This window comes from Prionailurus viverrinus, chromosome B2 (genome assembly GCF_022837055.1).
Source record: "Prionailurus viverrinus isolate Anna chromosome B2, UM_Priviv_1.0, whole genome shotgun sequence".
NCBI lineage: Eukaryota > Metazoa > Chordata > Mammalia > Carnivora > Felidae > Prionailurus > Prionailurus viverrinus.
The window spans coordinates 5,381,323-5,403,493 of NC_062565.1; the positions used below are offsets into that span (position 1 = coordinate 5,381,323).

General features: G+C 40.7%; 1 protein-coding gene across 1 annotated transcript in view; it reads left to right on the plus strand.

Annotated features, from left to right (window-relative positions):
• Positions 1-9,754, plus strand: part of DCDC2 (doublecortin domain containing 2) — a 166,705-nt gene extending 156,951 nt beyond the window's left edge. Inside the window, exons 10-11 of the mRNA XM_047859342.1 lie at positions 3,167-3,469; positions 8,051-9,754. Of these exons, the coding sequence (XP_047715298.1) occupies positions 3,167-3,469; positions 8,051-8,155 (408 nt within the window). The 3' untranslated portion in view covers positions 8,156-9,754. The remainder of the gene's footprint in view (positions 1-3,166; positions 3,470-8,050) is intronic.
• Positions 9,755-22,171: the final 12,417 nt, after the last annotated feature.

The window sequence follows — 22,171 nt, forward strand, 5'->3', positions numbered from 1 at the left end:
AAAACCATTGCTCTGAATTGGGCACGTTCAGGTCACTGACAGTTTCTAGGAGGGTGAAATGCAATTACCCAATTCTCAGAAATAATTGAAAAAGCAGTCTGTTTCTGCCGGCAGCCTATGCAGGTCGTGTTTCTGGCTTCTTGTTTATGTAATGGCTTTGAGGACTCTGCCTAAAAGTCTTTATCATGTTCCCTCCCTAGATCACAGCAAAAGTCTTTAACAGAAATCCAGAAATGTTTGTGCTTTCGGGTCAGTAATTACTTAGACACTAAAAGCAGTTTTGCCTTGTAGCGTCCTGCCCTCTGGTCGTTGAAAGTGCACTTGAGAGTGCTTGCCTTAGTGACCAGGTGAGACAACGGATTATCGAGTTATTTCTCTAAGGAAGAAAACCGGGACTCTGGGGCAGGCTATTGCCTTGGGTTCAAGTCCTGGCCCTACCTGTCTCCCGCCTGTGCGATGCAGATGCGAAAGGCGTTGAGTGGTTCCTGGTTCTCCTTCCGCGTGTAACGGGGAATAAGCAGTGGACCCCGCAGGGCTGTTACGAGGGTTTCGTGGAAGGATGAACAGATAAGCCCAGAGCGTGACCTTTGGCACTCACGGGAGACAGTGCTCCATGTACGAACCGCATCTGTGAACGGCGTTCACGTGGGATTTCAGTCACAGCGACCAGAGGCCGCCACACCTAGCGTGAAAGGTCCCTGTCCTGACGCGCTAGTGCCACCTGTTCCCACACTGCTCTGAGCTCCTTGATTGCAGAGTATTTGTCTGTCGTATTTGTCTCTGAATGCCCAGAGTCTAGAGCACTGCTCAGCCCAGGGGGGCGCTCCGGGTCCACTCACGCGCGTCATGGTGACAGAGCCCTCCTCCAGATGTCTCGCAGGGTCGCACGGCGTGTACCACTCGTGTCCTTCAGAGTCACTAAGAAGGGAGCTTGCTCTCTGTGCTCCAGACCCCTTGGCCTTTTCTTGGTCTCTTGTGATGTGTGAGGGGGAATGAGGGGGAAGCCACCCACAGTGCTTCTCTGAATTGGTCCCTTGTTCTGGTTCTTTTTGCCCAGAGTCCCCTCTCCATCATGGTGTCCTGCTGAGGAGGCCACCATGAAGCCCTTGCTCTTCAGGGATGTGGACCTGCCACCTTTGGCCCGGGACATTCCCCTTCTTCTGCTTTCGTGATGACAGAGCCCACCCTCTCATTGACCGGACCCTCCCTCTGCTCATCGCTTGCCCGGGGCTTTGCTGTGTGTGTTCCTGTGCAGAGATGGGAGATTTTTCTCACCGTCCTTCCTTTAGTCTCCATTTCATAAGTGTGTGTCGTGCCTCTTAGCACCACTGGCAGATTCACCATGTTTTGTTCCCTTTCCATCCAGCACTTGGCCTTCCCGAGAGCCTCACCCCGGACAGCAGCTCAAGGATCGTGGGGCCGCACGCTATTTAACTTTAAGCATCTGCATGGAAATAGGAGAGGCACAGCCTCACTGTACTGTAATTTAAGCTGCGTGATGACGAACACCATGGTTATGGGGATATCTTAAGAACAACTAATTTTTTTCCTTCATTTTTTTGAAGTGCATCTTTCGGAGACTCGATTGACCAGGTTGTTATGACTTCACAGTTCCAACTCTTTCCTCTTGAAAACAGCGTGTGGAGTTTTGCCCTGAACTTTCAGCCCACTCTGTTCTGTATCTCTTCTCTACTTTAGAAATGGAGAGCGTTATGTTAACTTGTGCAAGAAGACCGTCGAGACCTTGTAACGAGCATTTGGGCGGTTTGAGAATGGTTTTCCAGAGCTGGAAGGTGGGGGGAGAGAATCAGGGTTGATAGCAACTCAAACCCTCATTTTATTTTTTTAAAAGTTTATTTATTTATTTATTTTGAGAGGCAGGGAGGGGCAGAGAGAGAGAGAGAGAGAGAGAGAGAGGGACAGGGAGAATCCTCAAGCAGGTTCTGCACTGTCAGCACAGAGCCCAATGCAGGGCTTGATCTCATGAACCATGAGGTCACGACCTGAGCCTAAATCATGACCTGAGCTTAACTGACAGAACGACCCAGGTGCCCCTCAAACCTGCATATTATTATAGCTGTTGAGGGACTACACAACCTGTCCGGTATCAGCCAGAAAGAGACAGGTCTAGGGTCCTAACTTGGAACAAATCCTGTCTATACTTAAAAACAAAACCGAACAACAAGCTTATTTTATTGGAGACAGTGAAGAAATAGGAGTGTTCCAGGACAGAACGCATCATGCAAACAAAGCGACTCTAATGTTTGCTTGGCATGTGATGCGGTGGATGTGGTAGGCACTGCATGTAACTTCTCTCACTGACTCCCCGTGGAGGTTTTATTACACTCGCATTTTACCAGTGGGGGTTTTGGCGCTCACAGAAGTTAGGTAACGGTAAGTGCCTGGCCAGGGCTTGAACCTGGGTCTTTCTCCAGGGTCTTAGCTCTGGTCGTTGGCCCCCTGCTGTCTTTTGAAGCAGATTTACATGTACCAAAATAACAGTAAAATGCTTCATTTGAGCTTATACATTCTTGAGCACTTACTATTTTTACAGAAAGGACATACATTCTGACCTTGGATCTGTGTGACTGTTTTTGTATTTAGAGATAGGCCGTCAGCGCCCAGGCGTTGTGCGGAAAGTGGTCCACAGCTGGTGTTAGAAAGCCTGGGCTCCCGTTCTGGTGCCACCACCATTGCTCTCTTTTAGCCTTTGGAGATGTAACTACACACCTGGCAGTAGCCATGAGGATGATGATTTCTCCACAAAGACTCTGGACCAGACGCTCTGCTAGATATCGGCCAAGGGCCCTGCAGTCTGGCTTCCTCTCTGCCACGGGCCTTCAGAGCACTGGTTCTGGAGTTACATGCTTCATTCCAGTTCGGGCTCTACCACTGATACACAGCGGGATCTTGGGCTACACATCTGGTCTCTTTATACCTTCATTTCCTCACCTGTAAAAAGGGAACAATAATTGTTGTGAGGAGTAAGTGAGGAAGTCCTTGGGAAGGGTCACATTCAGTAGGTACTCAGTAAGGGTTAGCACACTGTGTGCTAAGTAAAGGATGTTTCACTTGACGGTAGCAGAATAATTACTACGGCATTATACTGTGCAGTGGAAAATCTCTGTCACACTTCTCTTACCTGTCACTCGTTCTGATCCACCAGAGGCCAGCAGAAATAGTAGGTGAGGAAGAAGACGGAGAGAAAGCCAACAAGGAAGCAGAGCAGAAAGAAGATTTTTCGGGAGTGAATGGCCAAGTTGAAGAGGGAGGAGGTGGGGAGGCTGCAGACGCCCCCGAGGAAGTCGAGGAGGTCCCCGATCCCGGCGAGGGGCAGGCGGGTCCCACTCGCAATAACGGAGGCACCGATGAAGAAAATGGCGAGGAGCTGAATCAGGTTAACACGGAGCTTCAGGACACGGTGGACGAAGAAGTAAAGTCTGAAGGAGCTGGCAGAGGACAGGATGAGGTATTTCTATTGCTTTTGCTCACTTGTGTTCACGCGTGAATGTGTGTGTGGTACACCTGCTCACGCACTTAGGGAATTATTCAGGCACTTGAGACTTGCATCGAAACACTTATTGTTGAGCAGGGAATGACCCAATACCATTTACTTGACTGTATTATTTCAGTCAGTTAACAAATATGTCATCCACCAGATGAATCATCCCCAGAGAATCCGTGCATCTCTTCTGTCATCCACCCATCCATCCTTCCATCCATCCATCCATCCATCCATCCATCCATCCATCCACAAACCCATCCATCCATCCACCCAGTCAGCCATCCATCTGTCCGTCCATCCATCTATCCATCCATCCATCCACAGACCCATCCATCCATCCACAAACCCATCCATCCATCCATCCAGTCAGCCATCCATCCATCCATCCATCCGTCCATCCATCTACCCATCCCCCTGTCCATCCATCCATCCATCCATCCATCCATCCATCCATCCATCCACTCACCCACCCATCTACGCAGCCAGCCACTCACCCATCTATCCATCCACTCACCCATCCATCCATCCATCCATCCATCCATCCATCCAACCACCCATCCAACCACCCACCCATCCACCCAGCCAGCCACTCATCTACCCAGCCACCCACCCATCCAGTCACTCATCCACTCATCCACCCATCCACCCATCCGTTATCTCATTCTCCAAAGTTTGCAGAGGCTCCTGAGAATGTATATAACACATATAAACAAATGCAAAAAAGTTAAGACTGGGGAAGGTACAGGGCAGAAATGAACATCAAGGTTATAAAACCTAGGTATGAAAGAAAGAACATCACCTCTGTCATGGGTGACGTCTTTGTTCTCTAGGGATGTTAAAGTTTAGCTTGTTTACCCACGTTAAATGGATTAATTGAATTAAGTGTTCCATGCACCAGGCACTTAATAATATATAGTTCTATTTATTATACAGAGAGGGTAAGGAAACATGTGGTAAGGCCTTCTTTCCCAGCCTGTGTTCACCCCACTGCCCCTGCAGGACGATAGTCTCAAGTGCTGGCATTCTACCAGAGGATAGATGATTAAATTAGAGTCAAATAAACAGGCTAAAGTTCAATGTCCTCATATAAGAGGAAGGATGAACCCCACAGCAGGCTCACTACCTGCTTGTGCCCTTCCTTCCTGTCTGTCCTTCTTATCAGGGCCCGCCTCCCTCCAGCTATAACCCCCTCTCTTTATTCCTGATGCCCCATATGATGAGTGGGCTTTTCTTGATGATTTAGTATTTTCACTCATCTGTTTTATTTCACTGGGGGGGGGGGGATAGAATTTAGTCATGGTAAAATGCAGGTCAGGTTTCAGTAACCAGGACAGAGTTAACTGGAATCTGTTGTCTGGCGTCTACAAAAAACATTGTCAACTTAATCTAAATGAAAACATTCAGTGTGTCCCCCGTTTCTTCTTTCCTCAAGATGAGAGAATCCCAGTGGTTGTCAGGAAGAACCCCCCCCCATCCACAGTTCTACAGAGTTACTAAAATTTAGCTAAAATTTGTGTCCTGTAGTTGTTTGTAGCTGACATTCAAAGAAGAATTCAATTACATGATTTCCTTTCCCTCAATAAGGAAACGAAATGAACTTCCCAAGGAATGAACATACACACATGCGCATGCACGCGTTCTCCTGGGGGAGCAGGATGGTTTATCTGAGGGCATCCTATGGAAAGCATGATAATGTAGAGAAAGAACAGTGTCCTCGTTTATACGGCAGCTATAATAGTAGGCTTCGTGAAGCTCTTTGTTGTAGTTGCCTTTGCTGAAAGTTCGTAGCGTGAAATCAAAGTGTAAATCGTTTGTGAGACCTAGATAGTAAGATCCAACTCTGCACTTTTCCAGGGCTCTAGCTTTCCATTCAATGTTATAACCTACATAGATTTGACAGAAATGAGTGGATAGGGGCACCTGGGTGGCTCAGTCAGTTAAGTGTCCGACTTTGGCTCAGGTCATGATCTCACGGTTTGTGGGTTCGAGCCCTACATCGGGCTCTGTGCTGATGGCTCAGAGCCTGGAGCCTGCTTCGGATCCTGTGTCTCCCTCTCTCTCTGTCCCTCCCCCACTCATACTCTGTCTCTATCTCAAAAATAAACATTTAAAAAAATTAAAAAAAAAAAGAAATGAATGGATTACCTGTGCTTCCATTCTATAAATTTAACTTTTAAAAATAGGCCTTTTAGGGCACCTGGGTGGCTCAGTTGGCTAAATGCCTGACTCTTGGATTTCAGCTCAGGTCATGATCTCACAGTTTGTGAGTTTGAGTCTCACATTGGGCTCCATGCTGACGGTGTGGAGCCTGCTTGGGATTCTCTCTCTCCCTCTCTCTCTGCCCCTCCTCTGTCTCTGTCTCTGTCTCTCTGTCTCTCTCTCTCTCTCTCTCAAAATAAGTAAGTAAACATTAAAAAAAATAGGCCTTTTATAAGAACTGGGCCTCAGTCAAGATCAAGTTTCCATAATTTGAAGTACAGGTGTTCTGGTATGTATTGACAGTGAATCTAAATTTGTGGAATTGCAAATGAACGAGTACCTGATATGTGATGAGTTAGGGATTTTAAGAACTATGCAAATGCCAAAGCAAAGCAATTCCCCACAAAGAGATTTAATCCTTTTTGACTCATCTCTCTTATAATGGCAGTTACGTGTTGTTTCCTTCTCCCCAAAGTGCTAGTTCAGGTACGTTTTAAGCATATCGAATATATGCATAACAAGGTGTATATGAATTATAAATTACATATTAAAAATTAACTTTTTCAAAAGGATTCTTTACTTCTGCGATGACTAAAGATTCAGTTTGTTGTGTAACATTTCGTTCCACCTAAGAGTTCTTAGGTTCACTGTGTGTTGTGATTTTAGGAAGACATCGCGAAGCACATGTCAAATACACAACAATCAGCTGACATGTTTTTATTTATTTAAGTTTATTTATTTATTTTGAGAGAGACAGAGACAGCGCAAGTGGGGGAGGGGCGGGGGGGGGAGAGAGAGAGAGAGAGAGAGAGAGAGAGAGAGAGAGAGAGAGAGAATGAATCCCAAGCAGGCTACACGCTGCCAGCACTGAGCCCCATGTGGGGCTGGAACCCACGAACCATGAGGCCATGACCTGAGCTGAAACCAAGAGTTGGATACTTAGCCGACTGAGCCACCCAGGCACCCTCCAGCTGACGTTTTTATTGAGCTTGTGTTATATTCAGAGTGCTACTTGAGACACTTCATGACATAGTAACGTGAGATAAGAGACAGTCCCGGCAATTTTTTTTTTCTTTTTTAGAGCATGTATCATGGCTGTAGGGGAAGGGGCTTGGAGCTCTTCCTACTCTCCCATACTGGTGGCCCCTGTGGGGGCTGTCGAGCCTCCAGGAGTCCATAGAGCAGAGTTGGAAAGCCAACGGACTCTAATCTCATCCCCTCGGGTTTCAGTCTAGTGGGAGAAAGACTGTACTGTACACGAGGCGGTATTGTTAATACCATAAAAGAAGTCCCAGTGGCACAGATGCCATTGCTGTTGGAGACACACCGTCCCTGTACTTGGTTTCCTCTCCTGCTCTTGTCTTACCTGGTACCCTATTCACGAGGAATTTGTGAGCTCTAGTAGGAAACTAACAGAAGAGCATCTGGGGTGGGGCTGGGTTAATGTGCCACGAGGGCAGTATTGCAATTGGACTTCTCCCCTTTTCTCCGAAAATGTTAAAATGAAGAGTATAAACATGCTGTTGAAAAGAACTTAAAGTGAAATCAAGAAAAAAAAATTGAGAAAAATAAAGCCTGCAGCACAAGAAATGAGTCTGTGCTTTTAAAGCACATCGGGAAGGGCTTTTTTTTTTTTTTTTTTTTTTAATTTTTTTTTTTTCAACGTTTATTTATTTTTGGGACAGAGAGAGACAGAGCATGAACGGGGGAGGGGCAGAGAGAGAGGCAGACACAGAATCGGAAACAGGCTCCAGGCTCTGAGCCATCAGCCCAGAGCCTGACGCGGGGCTCGAACTCACGGACCGTGAGATCGTGACCTGGTTGAAGTTGGACGCTTAACCGACTGTGCCACCCAGGCGCCCCTTTTTTTTTTAATTTTTTTTTCAACGTTGCGAAGGGCTTTTGTGCAAGTAAGGTATTGAGAGGGATGTGTCCACTGGGTACTGACCAACTGAAAAACAAAAGGAACCCGAGGACTATTTTTTGTTGAATGTTTATATGGTTGCATGAAATACTGAGTAATTTTTTTCTTTTTAAAAAAATTTTTTTAACATTTATTTATTTTTGAGAGACAGAGGCAGAGCATGAGCAAGGTTGGGGGGAGAGAGAGAGAGAGAGTTACAGAATCTGAAGCAGGCTCCAGGTTCTGAGCTGTTTGTTAGCACAGAGCCCAATGCGGGGCTCAAACTCACAAACTGCAAGACCATGACCTGAGCTGAAGTCGGACGCTCAACCGACTGAGCCACCCAGGCGCCCCCTGAGTAATTTTCTTTTTCCTTGTGAACTTGATGACGTTTGTAACTAAAGAGCTGATAAATATCTTTGTTTTGATCTCTTTTCTTCCAGGCTGACTTAGACCCTCAAAGACCACCAAGACCAGAAGTAAAAATCACCAGTCCACAAGAAAATGAGAACAATGAACAGAACAAGGACTATGCCGTCGTAGCATAGATCATTTCTAAAAAGAGAGTGCATTATCAGAAAAAATGAAGGGTTCTAATACTTGAATGATAAGTATATAGTTATTGCGGAACATAATGTGACAACATGGTTGACTGCTACCTACTGAATTTTAAGATTAGAGGCTTAATGGAAAGATTACATGATTTTGAGTAGCTACTAAAGGACAGTGGCTTCTTTTCATGGGATGTGTTTTTAAAAGTCATTTAGAAAAATTAAGAGGGATAGAGGGGCATTTGCACTGGATGACAATTGGCCACTTGTCTTTGTAAGCAATGAGAAAGAATAGGACCACACTTCTTGTATACTTTTCCATAAATTTAGAAGTGAGGTTATTAGATGGGAGCTTATTCTAAAGCACTTATCTAGGAAGGCATAGAATTTTAAAGAAATGATAATAGGAAAACCTGTACTATTTTTTTTAAAGCAATAAACTCTTTAATAACCACCAATTTTAGTGTAGTTTTAGGCAGTAGATCGAAATGTTTCAATGACTTGTTGACATTCCTTCCTTCTTCCTCCTTGTCCCTGATCCCATCTCACATGAATTAAAAAGGCTATAACCCAGTTATGTCACCAAGCTTGGTTGGATGGTTTAAAAATTCTGATTACGTTAGAAGACTCAATATTGGCTAAAGATTGAATTCTCTCCAAATAGTTTTTTTAACAAAAAAAAAAGCCAAAAAACAAACAAACAAAAAAACCCCACAAAGCCAAACAAACAAAAAACGCCCAAGAAAGCATAACAGGAAAAAAGGAGGAGGCTATATGGGGAGTTTGTCACTGCTTGATCTGACTTGCTTTTTGGATTAGGATTTCTATTTTTAATTATTTCTATTAGGATTAGCTTTGTCATATTTTTGCCCCAAGGGGTATTAGCAAGTGTCTATTTTAATGGCCAGTTATATTTAGACTTTCAAGCAGCTTCCTCCCTATATAATTAGAAGACATGTGATAGAAATTGTTGAAAAATGTTTAAATTGTCATCATGAAACCAGTTCCTTATTAGAATTTTGTGGGCTAATTAAATCAACTTGCAATGACCTTGCTGGGTGTATATGGGGAGAAAGACAATTGTATTAGTTTTCTTAATTTTTAGGAGATGACACAGATCTTCCTTAAATGTAAAAATAATATATTTTGCTCACGTGAAAGACTACTTTCATTAGTTATGTAGATGTTATATATTTGAAATGTAAACTTCTAGTGCTTTCATAGGATTCATTATTAATCTTAGGTTTAAAAGATTTTCTTCCTCTCCGGATTTCCTAACCGATCATTTAGAATAAAAGTAGTTGTATCAAGCACTTCAGAATACTACAGAAGATGAATGTATTTTTCCTAGAAGCTATTTTAATATTTTCTACAAATAGGAAGCATAAGCAGAGACTGTAATGTAACAGTATTGGAAAGAGAGAGTGATATAAGGGCATATTAATCTGAGAAGATGAATTGTAAATGGGGGTTCTGTATTTCTGGTATAAAATGTAGGTTGCACTTTTTACTAGTAGGCTTGTTTTTTTTCAAGTGGGATGATACAAAGCGTGATATACTACAAGCGACAGTCTTGTGTTGTTAGGGAAATAGACTAGGCTGTTTTTTAATGTTAAATTCCCATGCTACTCCTGGGCCTGGGGTTAATGATTTTAAATAGTTTATAGAAGTCAGGTATTGAATGCAAGAAATTATAACTGGTTATCAAGGTGATTCTTCCACTTTTCTTTCTGTTTCTCTTTTCCTTCTTTAATAGAAATATCTTCTTTTCCTTTCTCATGTTCTTTTCTTCATTATACTATAAAGCTTAGGTTTTCAGGAAGTTTTTTTTTTTCAATATAGGAAATTTATTGTCCAATTGGTTTCCATACAACACCCAGTGCTCATCCCAAAAGGTGCCCCCCTCAATACCCATCACCCACTCTCCCCTCCCTCCCACCCCCCATCAACCCTCAGTTTGTTCTCAGTTTTTAAGAGTCTCTTCTGCTTTGGCTCTCTCCCACTCTAACCTCTTTTTTTTTCTTCCTTCCCCTCCCCCATGGGTTCCCGTTAAGTTTCTCAGGATCCACATAAGAGTGAAAGGCTATGATATCATCTGTCTTTCTCTGTATGGCTTATTTCACTTAGCATCACTCTCTCCAGTTCCATCCACGTTGCTACAAAGGGCCATATTTCATTCTTTCTCATTGCCACGTAGTACTCCATTGTGTATATAAACCACAATTTCTTTATCCATTCATCAGTTGATGGACATTTAGGCTCTTTCCATAATTTGGCTATTGTTGAGAGTGCTGCTAGAAACCTTGGGGTACAAGTGGCCCTCTGCATCAGTACTCCTGTATCCCTTGGGTAAATTCCTAGCAGTGCTATTGCTGGGTCATAGGGTAGGTCTATTTTTAATTTTCTGAGGAACCTCCACACTGTTTTCCAGAGCGGCTGCACCAGTTTGCATTCCCACCAACAGTGCAAGAGGGTTCCCGTTTCTCCACATCCTCTCCAGCATCTATATGATCTTGTCAATCGATGCAGAAAAAGCATTTGACAAAATTCAGCAACCTTTCTTAATAAAAACCCTCGAGAAAGTCGGGATAGAAGGAACACACTTAAACATCATAAAAGCCATTTATGAAAAGCCCACAGCTAACATCATCCTCAATGGGGAAAAACTGAGAGCTTTTTCCCTGAGATCAGGAACACGACAGGGATGCCCACTCTCACCGCTATTGTTTAACATAGTGCTGGAAGTTCTAGCATCAGCAATCAGACAACAAAAGGAAATCAAAGGCATCAAAATTGGCAAAGATGAAGTTAAGCTTTCGCTTTTTGCAGATGACAGGATATTATACATGGAAAATCCGATAGACTCCACCGAAAGTCTGCTAGAAATGATACATGAATTCAGCCAAGTTGCAGGATATAAAATCAATGTACAGAATTCAGGAAGTTTTTAAGAGGTATCTCAATGAAACACAATGTTGCCTTACATGAAGAATAAAGTATACAAACACTTGAAGAAGATGATAGGCCATAATAATGGCAGCAAAAACGTTGAACAGTCGGGTTAGAATTCTTGTCTTGGATGGGCATATGTTACCACCTGGTGACAAGATGTAATTGTGACTTAACTTGAGGGGAGGAACCACAACTAATCACTTTAAGATACTTTGCAAACATATATTACTAAAAAAAACCATGAATGAAATAGCATCGTCAGATCAGGGAAGACACCATTCACAGAGAATGGAAAATGTGGACATCATTTTGGAGATGATGTCAACACAAGTGACAAAAGTTGATTCACCTCCCACACGTGGACATTTTCTCCATGGGAATGGTGGCCTCTGTGTCATCACAAGTTAATAAGCTGGACTCACTGACAGATTTGGGGACCATTTATGTGAGTGAGCAGAAGACGCTTCGGTTAGACGTCAGGTATTGTTTCCGAATTAGAGGATGCTGTGAAATACTCACAAGAGCTTTGATGTGATTACCAGCGGAATGCTTTGTGCTGTCAGTCCTTTGTGAGGCTGTGTGTACAGACTCCATAATTTCAGTTGTAAGGGACTCTTTTCTCAAACTTAATTGGGTTTTAAGACATCTATAAACAACTTGTTTCTCAGTTGAAGTGGAACATTAGAGTTTCGCAGAGCAAATACAGATTTTAGCTAACATCATTTTCATGCTAAGGAGATTTCATCTGGCGGTAGTATCTGTTAAATAGCTACTGAGCATCGATCACTAGTTATAAAACATGATATTATGGCCATACGGTAACCTTTTACTCACTATTTTTCTCCATAGCCATAGAGTAACTTTTCACTTACTAAGACATTTTTTTGCCCATATGTGTTCTGGGGGAATAGTCAAATGTCAGACTCACAGGAAGAGCATGATACTCTCATGCCTCCTGTTTTATTCTGAGACCTTTGGTTCCTACAGCGGTCTGTAAAGACAGAACCATCCTACGTATATCTGGCTCGGAGTCCATTAGATATCTCTGTGGGTTTACGATTGTGAAGCCGTACCAATGCGAAATTGTTCATGTAATTTCAGCTTGTAGCTCACACACCAACTTGTAACTCATACACCAACATCCTCAAACATTTCATTATGTGACCTATCTTATACACAAAGGAAGAAGTTCATTCTCCTAGGAAACATCTGTGTATTCAGAATTGCCACAGAACATCGGGAAGGCTTTTTTATGTTATTAACTGACTCTCCTAAGGAATTAGCTCTGTACTTTTATTTTTGCTCAGTAAGTATCAAAAGAAACATTTTTAAAGGACGATTGAGTTGCTAAAGAGAAAGCATCACATCTGAACTGTTGCCAATCTGAACAGAAATAGAATATATATATAGATATTCACATATACATATCAAATACTTATACAGATGCACTCACACACTTTAAAATCTTGAAAAGGACTCCTCAGGCACACCATTATTAATAGAATAAGGCTCTTCTGAGAGAAGCAATGTCTAAAAACACGTGGAGAGGAAATGCTAAGAAATGATATATATCGTGGTGCTTTAAAACTTGTTTCCTAAAGGCTTTAAGAGAATTAAATTTTTCAAACTAAGAAAGCTACCAGAATTTTAATGAAAAATTTATTCTAGGGAGAGGTGATTGCAGGTGGATGATATATAGATAGATAAATACCTAGAAAGATAGGTGATAGATGATGGATGGATGGATGGATGGATAGATAGATAGATAGATAGATAGATAGATAGATACTACATAGATGATAGCTGGATGGATGGCTGGATAGATAGATGATATGTAGATGGATGGATGGGTGGATCGTGGGTAGGTAGGTAGGTAGGTAGGTAGGTAGATAGATGATAGATAATCTTGTTTTCCTGAAATAACTAGAGAGTACAGTTCCTTAGTTCTTTGTTACCAGCCTTAAGTACCATATGCTCTAGGTGCAGAATCTTTCATACTAACAGAGGCTCTGTCAAATGGTTGTCCCTGTTTGTGAATGTGTGTGTATGATTTACATGAATGCATAGAGGACTGTTTTTGGTACCAAGTAGCCAGGTCCACTGAATAGAATAGATAGATATGGATAGAGTACTTCACCACTCTATCCATAATGTTCTAGTTCAGTGCTCGAGCTTTGTAGCCTCTTTAGGTGACTATAATGTCCTGGAATGGCACCACTTTCTTTTATTCTTTCTTTTTTTTTTTTTTTAAGGTTAGTCTGTTTTTTCTAAAGTGATGAGCATATAAGTTCTTTGTTATTAAATATCAGTTTTGTAAATACTCTTAAGATTCTTGCTTTTCAGAAATTACCCTGGACTGGAAATAGGTGATTTTTGTTCTTCCCACATAAAATTTGTGTATTTCCTACCAAGAAGTCTAAGTGACTTGGGTAGAGAATGAAAGTGTGCCCCCACATGTTGATGAAGAAGGAAATACGATTAAAAAAAAATTTTTTTTTAACGTTCATTCAGTTTTTGAGAGACAGAGCGCAACCGGGAGAGGGGCAGAGAGAGAGAGAAGACACAGAATCTGAAGCAGGCTCCAGGCTCTGAACGGACAGCACAGAGCCCGATGCGGCGCTCAAACTCACGAACCGTGAGATCATGACCTGAGCCGAAGTCGGACGCTTAAGTGACTGAGCCAGCCAGGCACCCCAGGAAATACTGTTTCTGAAGAGGCAGAACATCCTGTAAAATGGGAATTAGGAAAGAATTTAAAAATGTCTGGATAACCATAAAGCATTTCTAAAATCAGGAGGTAGGTAATGGAGCTCCATTGACTTAAGCCAACAGCAGACATAGCTTCAATCTGTGAATGGGATCAAATCAATTCTATGTAGTTCTATCAGCTCAGAGCACACAGGTTAATTGAGTGATGTATGGCCACTCACTGGCTTTGTCATGGCAAGTGGGAAGAGGGAGTGACCGTAGTCAATTTCAGAACACATTTAGAGAAAAACAGCCTGGATTTTGCTTTGCTACTTTTTTTGTGCCTTAAATCTTTACTGTGTACAGCGATCATGGGTGATTACTGATGTTGTAAGTAAAGGTTAAGTTGAGCTTATTATTTTTATGTAGATTTATGTTTAGAACTTCTCTTTGTAAGGAAAATTATTTGTACTTTGATCAAGTTATGAGCATTCTTTTTTGTTTGTTTTTTTACTTCTACATCAGTGCTCACTCTGAGATTAAAAAAAAGTGTACTGTATCTTTTGAGTAAATATATCTGTGTTTCATATAACCCACATGTGTCTGGGCAATTTGTTGTTTGTGTATGATGTCGTGTTGCTAATATTGCATGTATCAATTCTCTGCATGACATTTTCCACAAATGGCAGTAGAAATTTTTTTTAAACTGTGTGGAAATTCAACACACCAAATGATACTTCTGTTTCTGTTTAGCATGGATATTAAGCTTCATTATGTAAAAAAAATTTTCTTTACATCTTCATGTACATGTTTAGTTGATAGAGTTTTCAGGTATATTAAAAAAATCATTATTTTTTCTTTTATAAGATAGTCTTAGGGAAACACTGGTCCAGAGTTTTTGTTACGATAAAATAAAGATATCTTTAAAAACGGAACAAGTTGCACAAATTACACATATTTTGTGTAGATAGAACTATGGGAAAAAACTTACAATTTTTTTTAAAACTTAAAAATTTTACAGAGTGATCAGCTAAAATTCTGCTTCAGTTTGTGGGTGAGTCACTGCCTTCCTTCATTCTAATGAATTAAAGTCGTTTTGTGTTTTCCCCTTCGTGTTTGAGAAACAAAGGCAGTTAAGCCCAAGCATTTTGCCTTCTCGGTGTGTGATAACAAACACGTGATGTGGATCGGGGCCCCGCAACGGAGGAGAATGCATTAACGCTTCTGGTGCAGTTGACCCACGTATATTTGTTACTCCACACGAGTGAAAAAGCAAACCTCACCAACAAAGAAGGCATCTGGATTGCCAGAGTCAAATCTCTTTGGAAACCTCCCACGCCCAACAATGACTCTGATTTCTATAAGGCACTGTGAAGTGATGAGTGTGCTGTGGTCATGAGATTCTTATTTATGAAAATAAACATACAGCCTTTCTGCAGGTTTCCAAGTGTTTTTTCCTCCTGCTAATGGGACCTTAATCTATTCAGTGATTGTACAGGCTTCTCAAATGCCCTCATAAACTCAGTCTCCCATTAAAGAGACAAATGACACGGGGATGTCCTGCACTTCTCTTTCCATTTATTATTGGTTTAATCATCACAAAAGTGATCTTAAAATGCAAAAAGAAAACACACATTAAGTTCAAAACTCAATGAGGCAACACCTCTTGGTTTCACTGTATTTATTATTCTTTGTGGATACAGAGAAGCATGAGGATTATTGCTGTTTTCCCTGACTCTGGCTTCTAATTTATTGGCTTTTCTTCCTTTATTTTTTTCTCTTTTGTATTTTAAAAATTTGTATTTATATTTTAGTTAATTAACATACAGTGCAATACTAGTTTCAGAAGTAGAATTCGGTGGTTCATCACTTACAACACCCAGTGCTCATCACAAGTGCCCTTCTTAGTACCCATACCCCATCTAGCCCATCCCCCACCCACCTCCCACCAGCAACCCTCAGTTTGTTCTCTATAGTTAAGAGTCTCTTCTGGTTTGTTTCCCTTTCTTCTCTCCCCCACGGCCTCCCCCTTTCCGTATGTTCATCTGTTTTGTCTCAAACATCACATAGTAGTGAAATCATAGGATATTTGTCATTCTCTGGTTGACTTATTTCGCTTAGTATAATTAATATATTCTAGCTCCATTCGTGTTGTTGCAAATGGCAAGATTTCAGTTTTTTGATGGCTGATACTCCATTGTGTGTGTGTGCGTACACATCTTCTTTATTCATTCAACAGTCACCGGGCATTTGGGTTCTCTCCATAGTTTGACTATTGTTGATAATGCTGCTGTAAACATCAGAATGAATGCACCCTTTTGAATCTGTATCTTTGTATCCTTTGGGTGAATACCTAAGAGTGCAAATGCTGGATCGTAGGGTAGTTCTATTTTTAGTTTTTTGAGGATCCCCCATGCTGTTCTCCAGAGTGGCAGCACCAGTTTGCATTCCCACCAGCAGTGCAAGAGGGCTCTCCTTTCTCCACATTCTCGCCAACACGTGTTATTTCTTGTGTTGTTAATTTTACCCATTCTGACAGTTGTGAAGTGGTATCTCATTATGGTTTTGATTTGTATTTCCATACTGATGAGTGATATTGAGGATCTTTTCACGTGTCTGTTAACCATATGGATGTCTTCTTTGGAATAGAGTCTTTTCACATCTTCTGCCTATTTCTTTTTTTTTTTTTAATTTTTTTTTTCAACGTTTATTTTTGGGACAGAGAGAGACAGAGCATGAACGGGGGAGGGGCAGAGAGAGAGGGAGACACAGAATCGGAAACAGGCTCCAGGCTCTGAGCCATCAGCCCAGAGCCCGACGCGGGGCTCGAACTCACGAACCGCGAGATTGTGACCTGGCTGAAGTCGGACGCTTAGCCGACTGCGCCACCCAGGCGCCCCATCTTCTGCCTATTTCTTAACTGGGTTTTGTTTTTTGCGTGTTGAGTTTGATAAGCTCTTTATAGATTTTAGATACTGACCCTTGATCAGGTAGGTCATTTGCAAATATCTTCTCCCATTCCTTAGGCTGCCTTTTAGTTTTGTTGATTGTTTCCTTCATTGTGCAAAAGCTTTTTGTCTTGATGAAGTCCCAGTAGTTCATGTTTGCTTTCTTTTACCTCGCCTTTGGCACTTGTCTAGTAAGAAGTTGCTCTGGCCAAGGTCAAAGAGGTTGCTGTGTTCTCCTCTAGGATTTTTACAATTTCCTGTCTCACGTTTAGATCTTTCATTCATTTTGAGTTTATTTTTGTGAATGGTGTAAGAGAGTGGTCTAGTTTCATTCTTCTGCATGTTGCTGTCCAGTTCTCTCAGCACCATTTGCTAAAGAGACTTTTTTCCATTGGATGTTCTGTCCTGCTTTGTGGAAGATCAGTTGACCATATAGTTGTGGGTCCATTTCTGGGTTTTCTAATTTGTTCCATTGATCTATGTGTCAGTTTTTGTGCCAGTATCATACTGTCTTGATGACTACAACCTTGTATTATAGCTTGAAATCCAGAATCTTGATGCCTCCAGTTTTATTTTTCTTTTTCCGGATTGCTTTGGCTATTCGGGGTCGTCCGTGGTTCCATACAAATTTTAGGATTGTTTGATCTAGCTCTGTGAAGAATGCTGGTGGTATTTGGATAGGGATTGTATTAAATGTATAGATTGTTTTGGGTAGTGGAATGTTTTCTGTTACTTTGTGTCCTGTCTAGTATCTTTCATTAAGCCCTTCTATAGTTTTCACAGTACAGATCTTTTACCTCTTTAGTTAGGTTTATTCCTAGGAATCTTATTGTTTTTGGTGCAGTTGTAAGTGGGATTGATTGCTTGATTTCTTTTTCTGCTGCTTCATTATTGGTGTATAGAAATGCAACCGTTTTCTGCACATTGATTTTATACCCGAAGGTTTCGCTGAATTCATATACTAGTTCTAGCAATTTTTTTGGTGCAGTCTTTCAAGTTTTCTACATAGAGTATCGTGTTGTCTTCAAATAGTGAAAGTTTGACTTCTTTGCTGATTTGTATGCCTCTTATTTTTCTTTGTTGTCTGAGAAATATTGCTGAGGCTAGGACTTCCAGTACTATGTTAAATAGTCACGGTGAGAGTAGACATCCCAGTCTTTTCCTAACTGTAGGGGAAAGGCACACAGTTTCTCCCCGTTGAGGACAATATTAGCTGTGGGTGTTTCTTATCTTTGAATGCTTGGTGTTGCCCTGAGCAATCTTACACACAGTCATGATTTTAACAGCTACCTATGTACTTTGACTCCTGAATCTGTGTCCCCAGGCCAGGTACCTTCTGTAGGGGAGCTGTAGACCTGGGCATACAGCACTTAGTTGGATACCCTATAGTTGCCTCAAACCCAAATGTTTCATTTTATTGAAAAAATATTTATTTTTTTATTGTATTTTGTATTGCTTTTGTGAGTGGCCAGCAGGTCAGAGGAGAGGAACTAATGTATTTTTTTTATTAAGTTTTTAATTTTAATTCCAATATAGTTAACATTCAGTGTTATATTAGTTTCAGGTGCACAATATAGTGATTCAACACCTCCAAACATTACCCAGTGCTTATCATGAGGAGTGTATGGAATCCATATATTCCTATATTTCCCATCTTGGAAAATGCTGTCAGTCACCACCTGACTAGAAACCTGGGATCATCGTAAATTATTGCTACTTTGTCACTCTGTCGTATCAGTCAGTTCCTTTTTCCTTTGTTTGCTTGTTTATCTGATGCCTGGAAATGTTAGTTCACTGTGTATTAATAGGCATTTTCTTGACCTTGTTTATTGGCTATGAGGGTTCTTCTTCACTGACTCTCATTTTTTCTACTAGGTGTTGGACTTTTTGTTATTACTTTGGAGGGCATCTTATATATTATTTATACCTTAGGTGGTTTGTATGCCATATATATATGGCAGCATATATATGTATATATGTATATATATGTGTGTATAGTATATGTATATGTATATATACATACACACATACACACACACACACACACACACACACACACACACACACCTGTCAGCTTATGGTTTGTCTCTTTTGGTTTTCTAAAAATGATATCAGCCAGAGAAGTTTTTAATATTAGTCAAATATATTAATCTTTTTATTTAATTGTTTGGTTTTTTTGTGCTTTATTTAAGAAATCTGAACCCTGATGTCAGTTATATTCTCTAATGGTTTTTAAGTTTTGCTTTTTGCTTTTAGGACTTTATCTACAAGGAATGTATTTTGTGTGCTTTGGAGTTAGGAATTTAATTTTATTTTTTCATACAGATGATTGTCTTAGCACAATTTATTATTATTTTGCTTTGGAAAAGATACTTTTATTCTTATTTATATTTTTATTAAAAACATTTTTATCACGGAAATCAAATCTTCAGTGTATGGAAAGACTAGTGTGGGTGGGGGCCAGGGGTCACTGGAACAGGTCAAGGTCAGCCTGTATATGATGAGGGGCTAGAAGTCTGCTAATCTGCATTGCAGCTCAATGGATGCTTTTAATCACAAAGCCAATATCACCAGGTAAACAACAGTTGTGTTTTTTAATTGTTTTTTGTTTTTAAATTAAAGTATACTTAACATATAGTATTATCTCAGTTTCTAGTGTATGGCATAGTGATTTGATATTTGTATACATTACAAAATGCCCAGCACAATAAGAGTGGTTGCCTCTGTTGTCATATGAAATTATTACAATAATATTGACTATATTCCCTATGCTCTACTTTACAGTCCCCATTAGCACCATTTATTGAACAAGCTGTCGTTTACCCTGTCGATTTGTAGCAGGAAGTATATCAAGTTCCCGTGTGTTTTAGGATAATTCTTGGCTCAAGATCGGGGAGAATCCTATTAACAGACTGAATTATGTCGCCCCCAAATTTGTATGTTGAAATCTCCAACCCCCAATGTGACTGTATTTGGAGATAGGGTCTTCTTGGAGGGAAGGTCATAAGGGTGGGGCCTAATGCTATAGGACTGGTGACCTTACAAGAAGAGGAAGAGACATGTGAGTTTCCCCTCCCTGCATGCATACACAGAGGAAAAGCCATGTGAGGACACACGAGAAGGCAGTCATCTACAAGCCAGAAAGAGAAGGTGTGGTCTCTCCAGAAACCAAACCCACCAGCACCTTGATCATGGACTTCTCCCTCCAGAACGGTGAGAAAATAAATACCTGCTATTTAAGCCACCCAGTCTGAGGTGTCTTATTATAGCAGCTGAGTGATGAGTACAAATCCCTTCTTTCTGGGTCCTGAATTATGTAATAGGAATTTTTTAAAAAACCGGTGAATATATAGAAGATACTAGTTTAGAACTGTCTTTTTTTCCAACAAATTCTTTTTATTTTATACTCAAGATAACATTAATTTTGTACCCTACATTATCCACATTTGTTTTCTAGTCTCCTGCTAATGAGCCCCCTTCTTTAGAAGAGGATTAGAGACTGCCTCCGTGGAAAAGTGGACCCAAGGAGATTTGCCCAGGGTCCAGCTCCTCAGCTAGAATCTGGACACTGCTTCTCCATTCATGTGGTGACTATTATTTTCTTTTATATCCAGGATGGTTGACAATAGCGAGATACAATGGGAAACCTGTCTTATCTAAGGTATCGGAAGACAGGGTTCCTCTCTAAAAAAAAAATTAGAACAAGCATGCAGAGATAGTCATGACAATGTGCTGCGTAGAAAGGCATGTTATAGTCCATGCTTGATTCCTTTCCTTTCCTAAAACCTGTAGATACGATCTCTTGGGACAGGAACGGCCTAAGCCTTGGAGGTACCCGGCTCTCCTTGTGGTAGTATATTAAGTTCTTGTATTCATAGATGAAGGAAGTCTGTTCATGACAAATGGCCTAAAGAAGAGAGTTTGTCCATAGATTGTCCTCATGTTCCGCCTCCATTCTGTTTTATAGGACTCCTTATGCCAAAGTTTCACTTTTAAATTACTATAGCTTTATAATAAGAAGGGATATTTGGTTGTATGAATGCCCTACTCCATTCAAAACATCTTGGCTCTTTACTGTTCCATACATATTTATAGGCTAAACTTGTCAGGATCTGTGAAAAGATTTTGATTAAAACTGCACAGGTCTTTATAATATTGAGATATCCTCTCTATAAATTTGAAACTTACATGTATCCAGGTCTTAAAAAAAAGTCTTTCCAAAAATTTGCATAATTTTTATTGTGAAAGTCTTGACTATCTTTTAATATATTTAATCCCAGATATCTTGTCATCCTATGGCTATTGTGAATAGAATAGTTTTTTAAAATTATGTTTTCCGATGATTTATTCACTATATTGAAGATGTCATTGATTTCTGTAAATTGCTTTTGTATTTAGCACTTTGCCGAACTCCCTCATTAAAAGTTTCTGTAGGATTATAAGTTTCTGCAGGATTATTTTTAGAGAGGGAGAGGGAGCATGAGCAGAGGAGGGGCAGAGAATCTCAAGCAGACTCCATGCTCAGCATGGAGCCCCGCGTGGGGCTCAATCCCATGACCCTGGGATCATGACCTGAGCTGAAATCAAGAGTCAGGTGCTCAACCAAGTCAGCCACCCAGGCGCCTCTCTGTAGGATTTTTTTTTAAGTGTATTTATTTATTTTTGAGAGGGGGGGGGAACAGGGAAAGAGGGAGACTGAGAATCTCAAGCCCCAATGTGGGGCTCGAACTCCCTGAACCTTGAGATCTTGACCTGAGAGGAAATCAAGAGTCAGATGCTTACCAACTGAGCCACCCAGGTACCTCTCTGTAGGATTTTTTTATGAAAGGCTGTCATGCTGTGTGCAAAAGTAACACTTGTTTTTTACTGTTCCAATCCTTAGAAATATTTGTTTGTTTGTTTGTTTCTAATCCTTAATGAACTAGCTAGAACCTCCAGCACATCTTGAATGGAAGGGGCAATAGCAGATATTTTTGTATATTCAGGGAATATATATTCAGGGATATTCAGGGAATGCTTCTAGTATTTAATATTAAATGTAATGTTTGTATTTTTGGTATATACCTTTTGTCAAGTTACATTTCCCTTTCACTTGTACTTTCTAAGAGGCAGTTTTATTTGCAAGCTCTGAATGAGTTTTATAAAATTCTCCATCTAATAAGATTTTCATTATTTTTTCCCTTTAGTTTTTTTATGTTGTCAATTACATTATTTTTTTTCCTGATGTTAAACTATTACTACATGCTTATGACGAACAGTAACCAGTAATATGTACCTGCATTTTTATATGTTGCTGGACTTGATTTGCTAGGATTTTTATATCTATGTTTGTAAGTGGAATTGATCTATTTGGATCGAGTCTCACATGATCTCTTTCTGGTTTTCCTCTCAAGGTTATACTTCTTTCATAACATAAGGAAAGGTT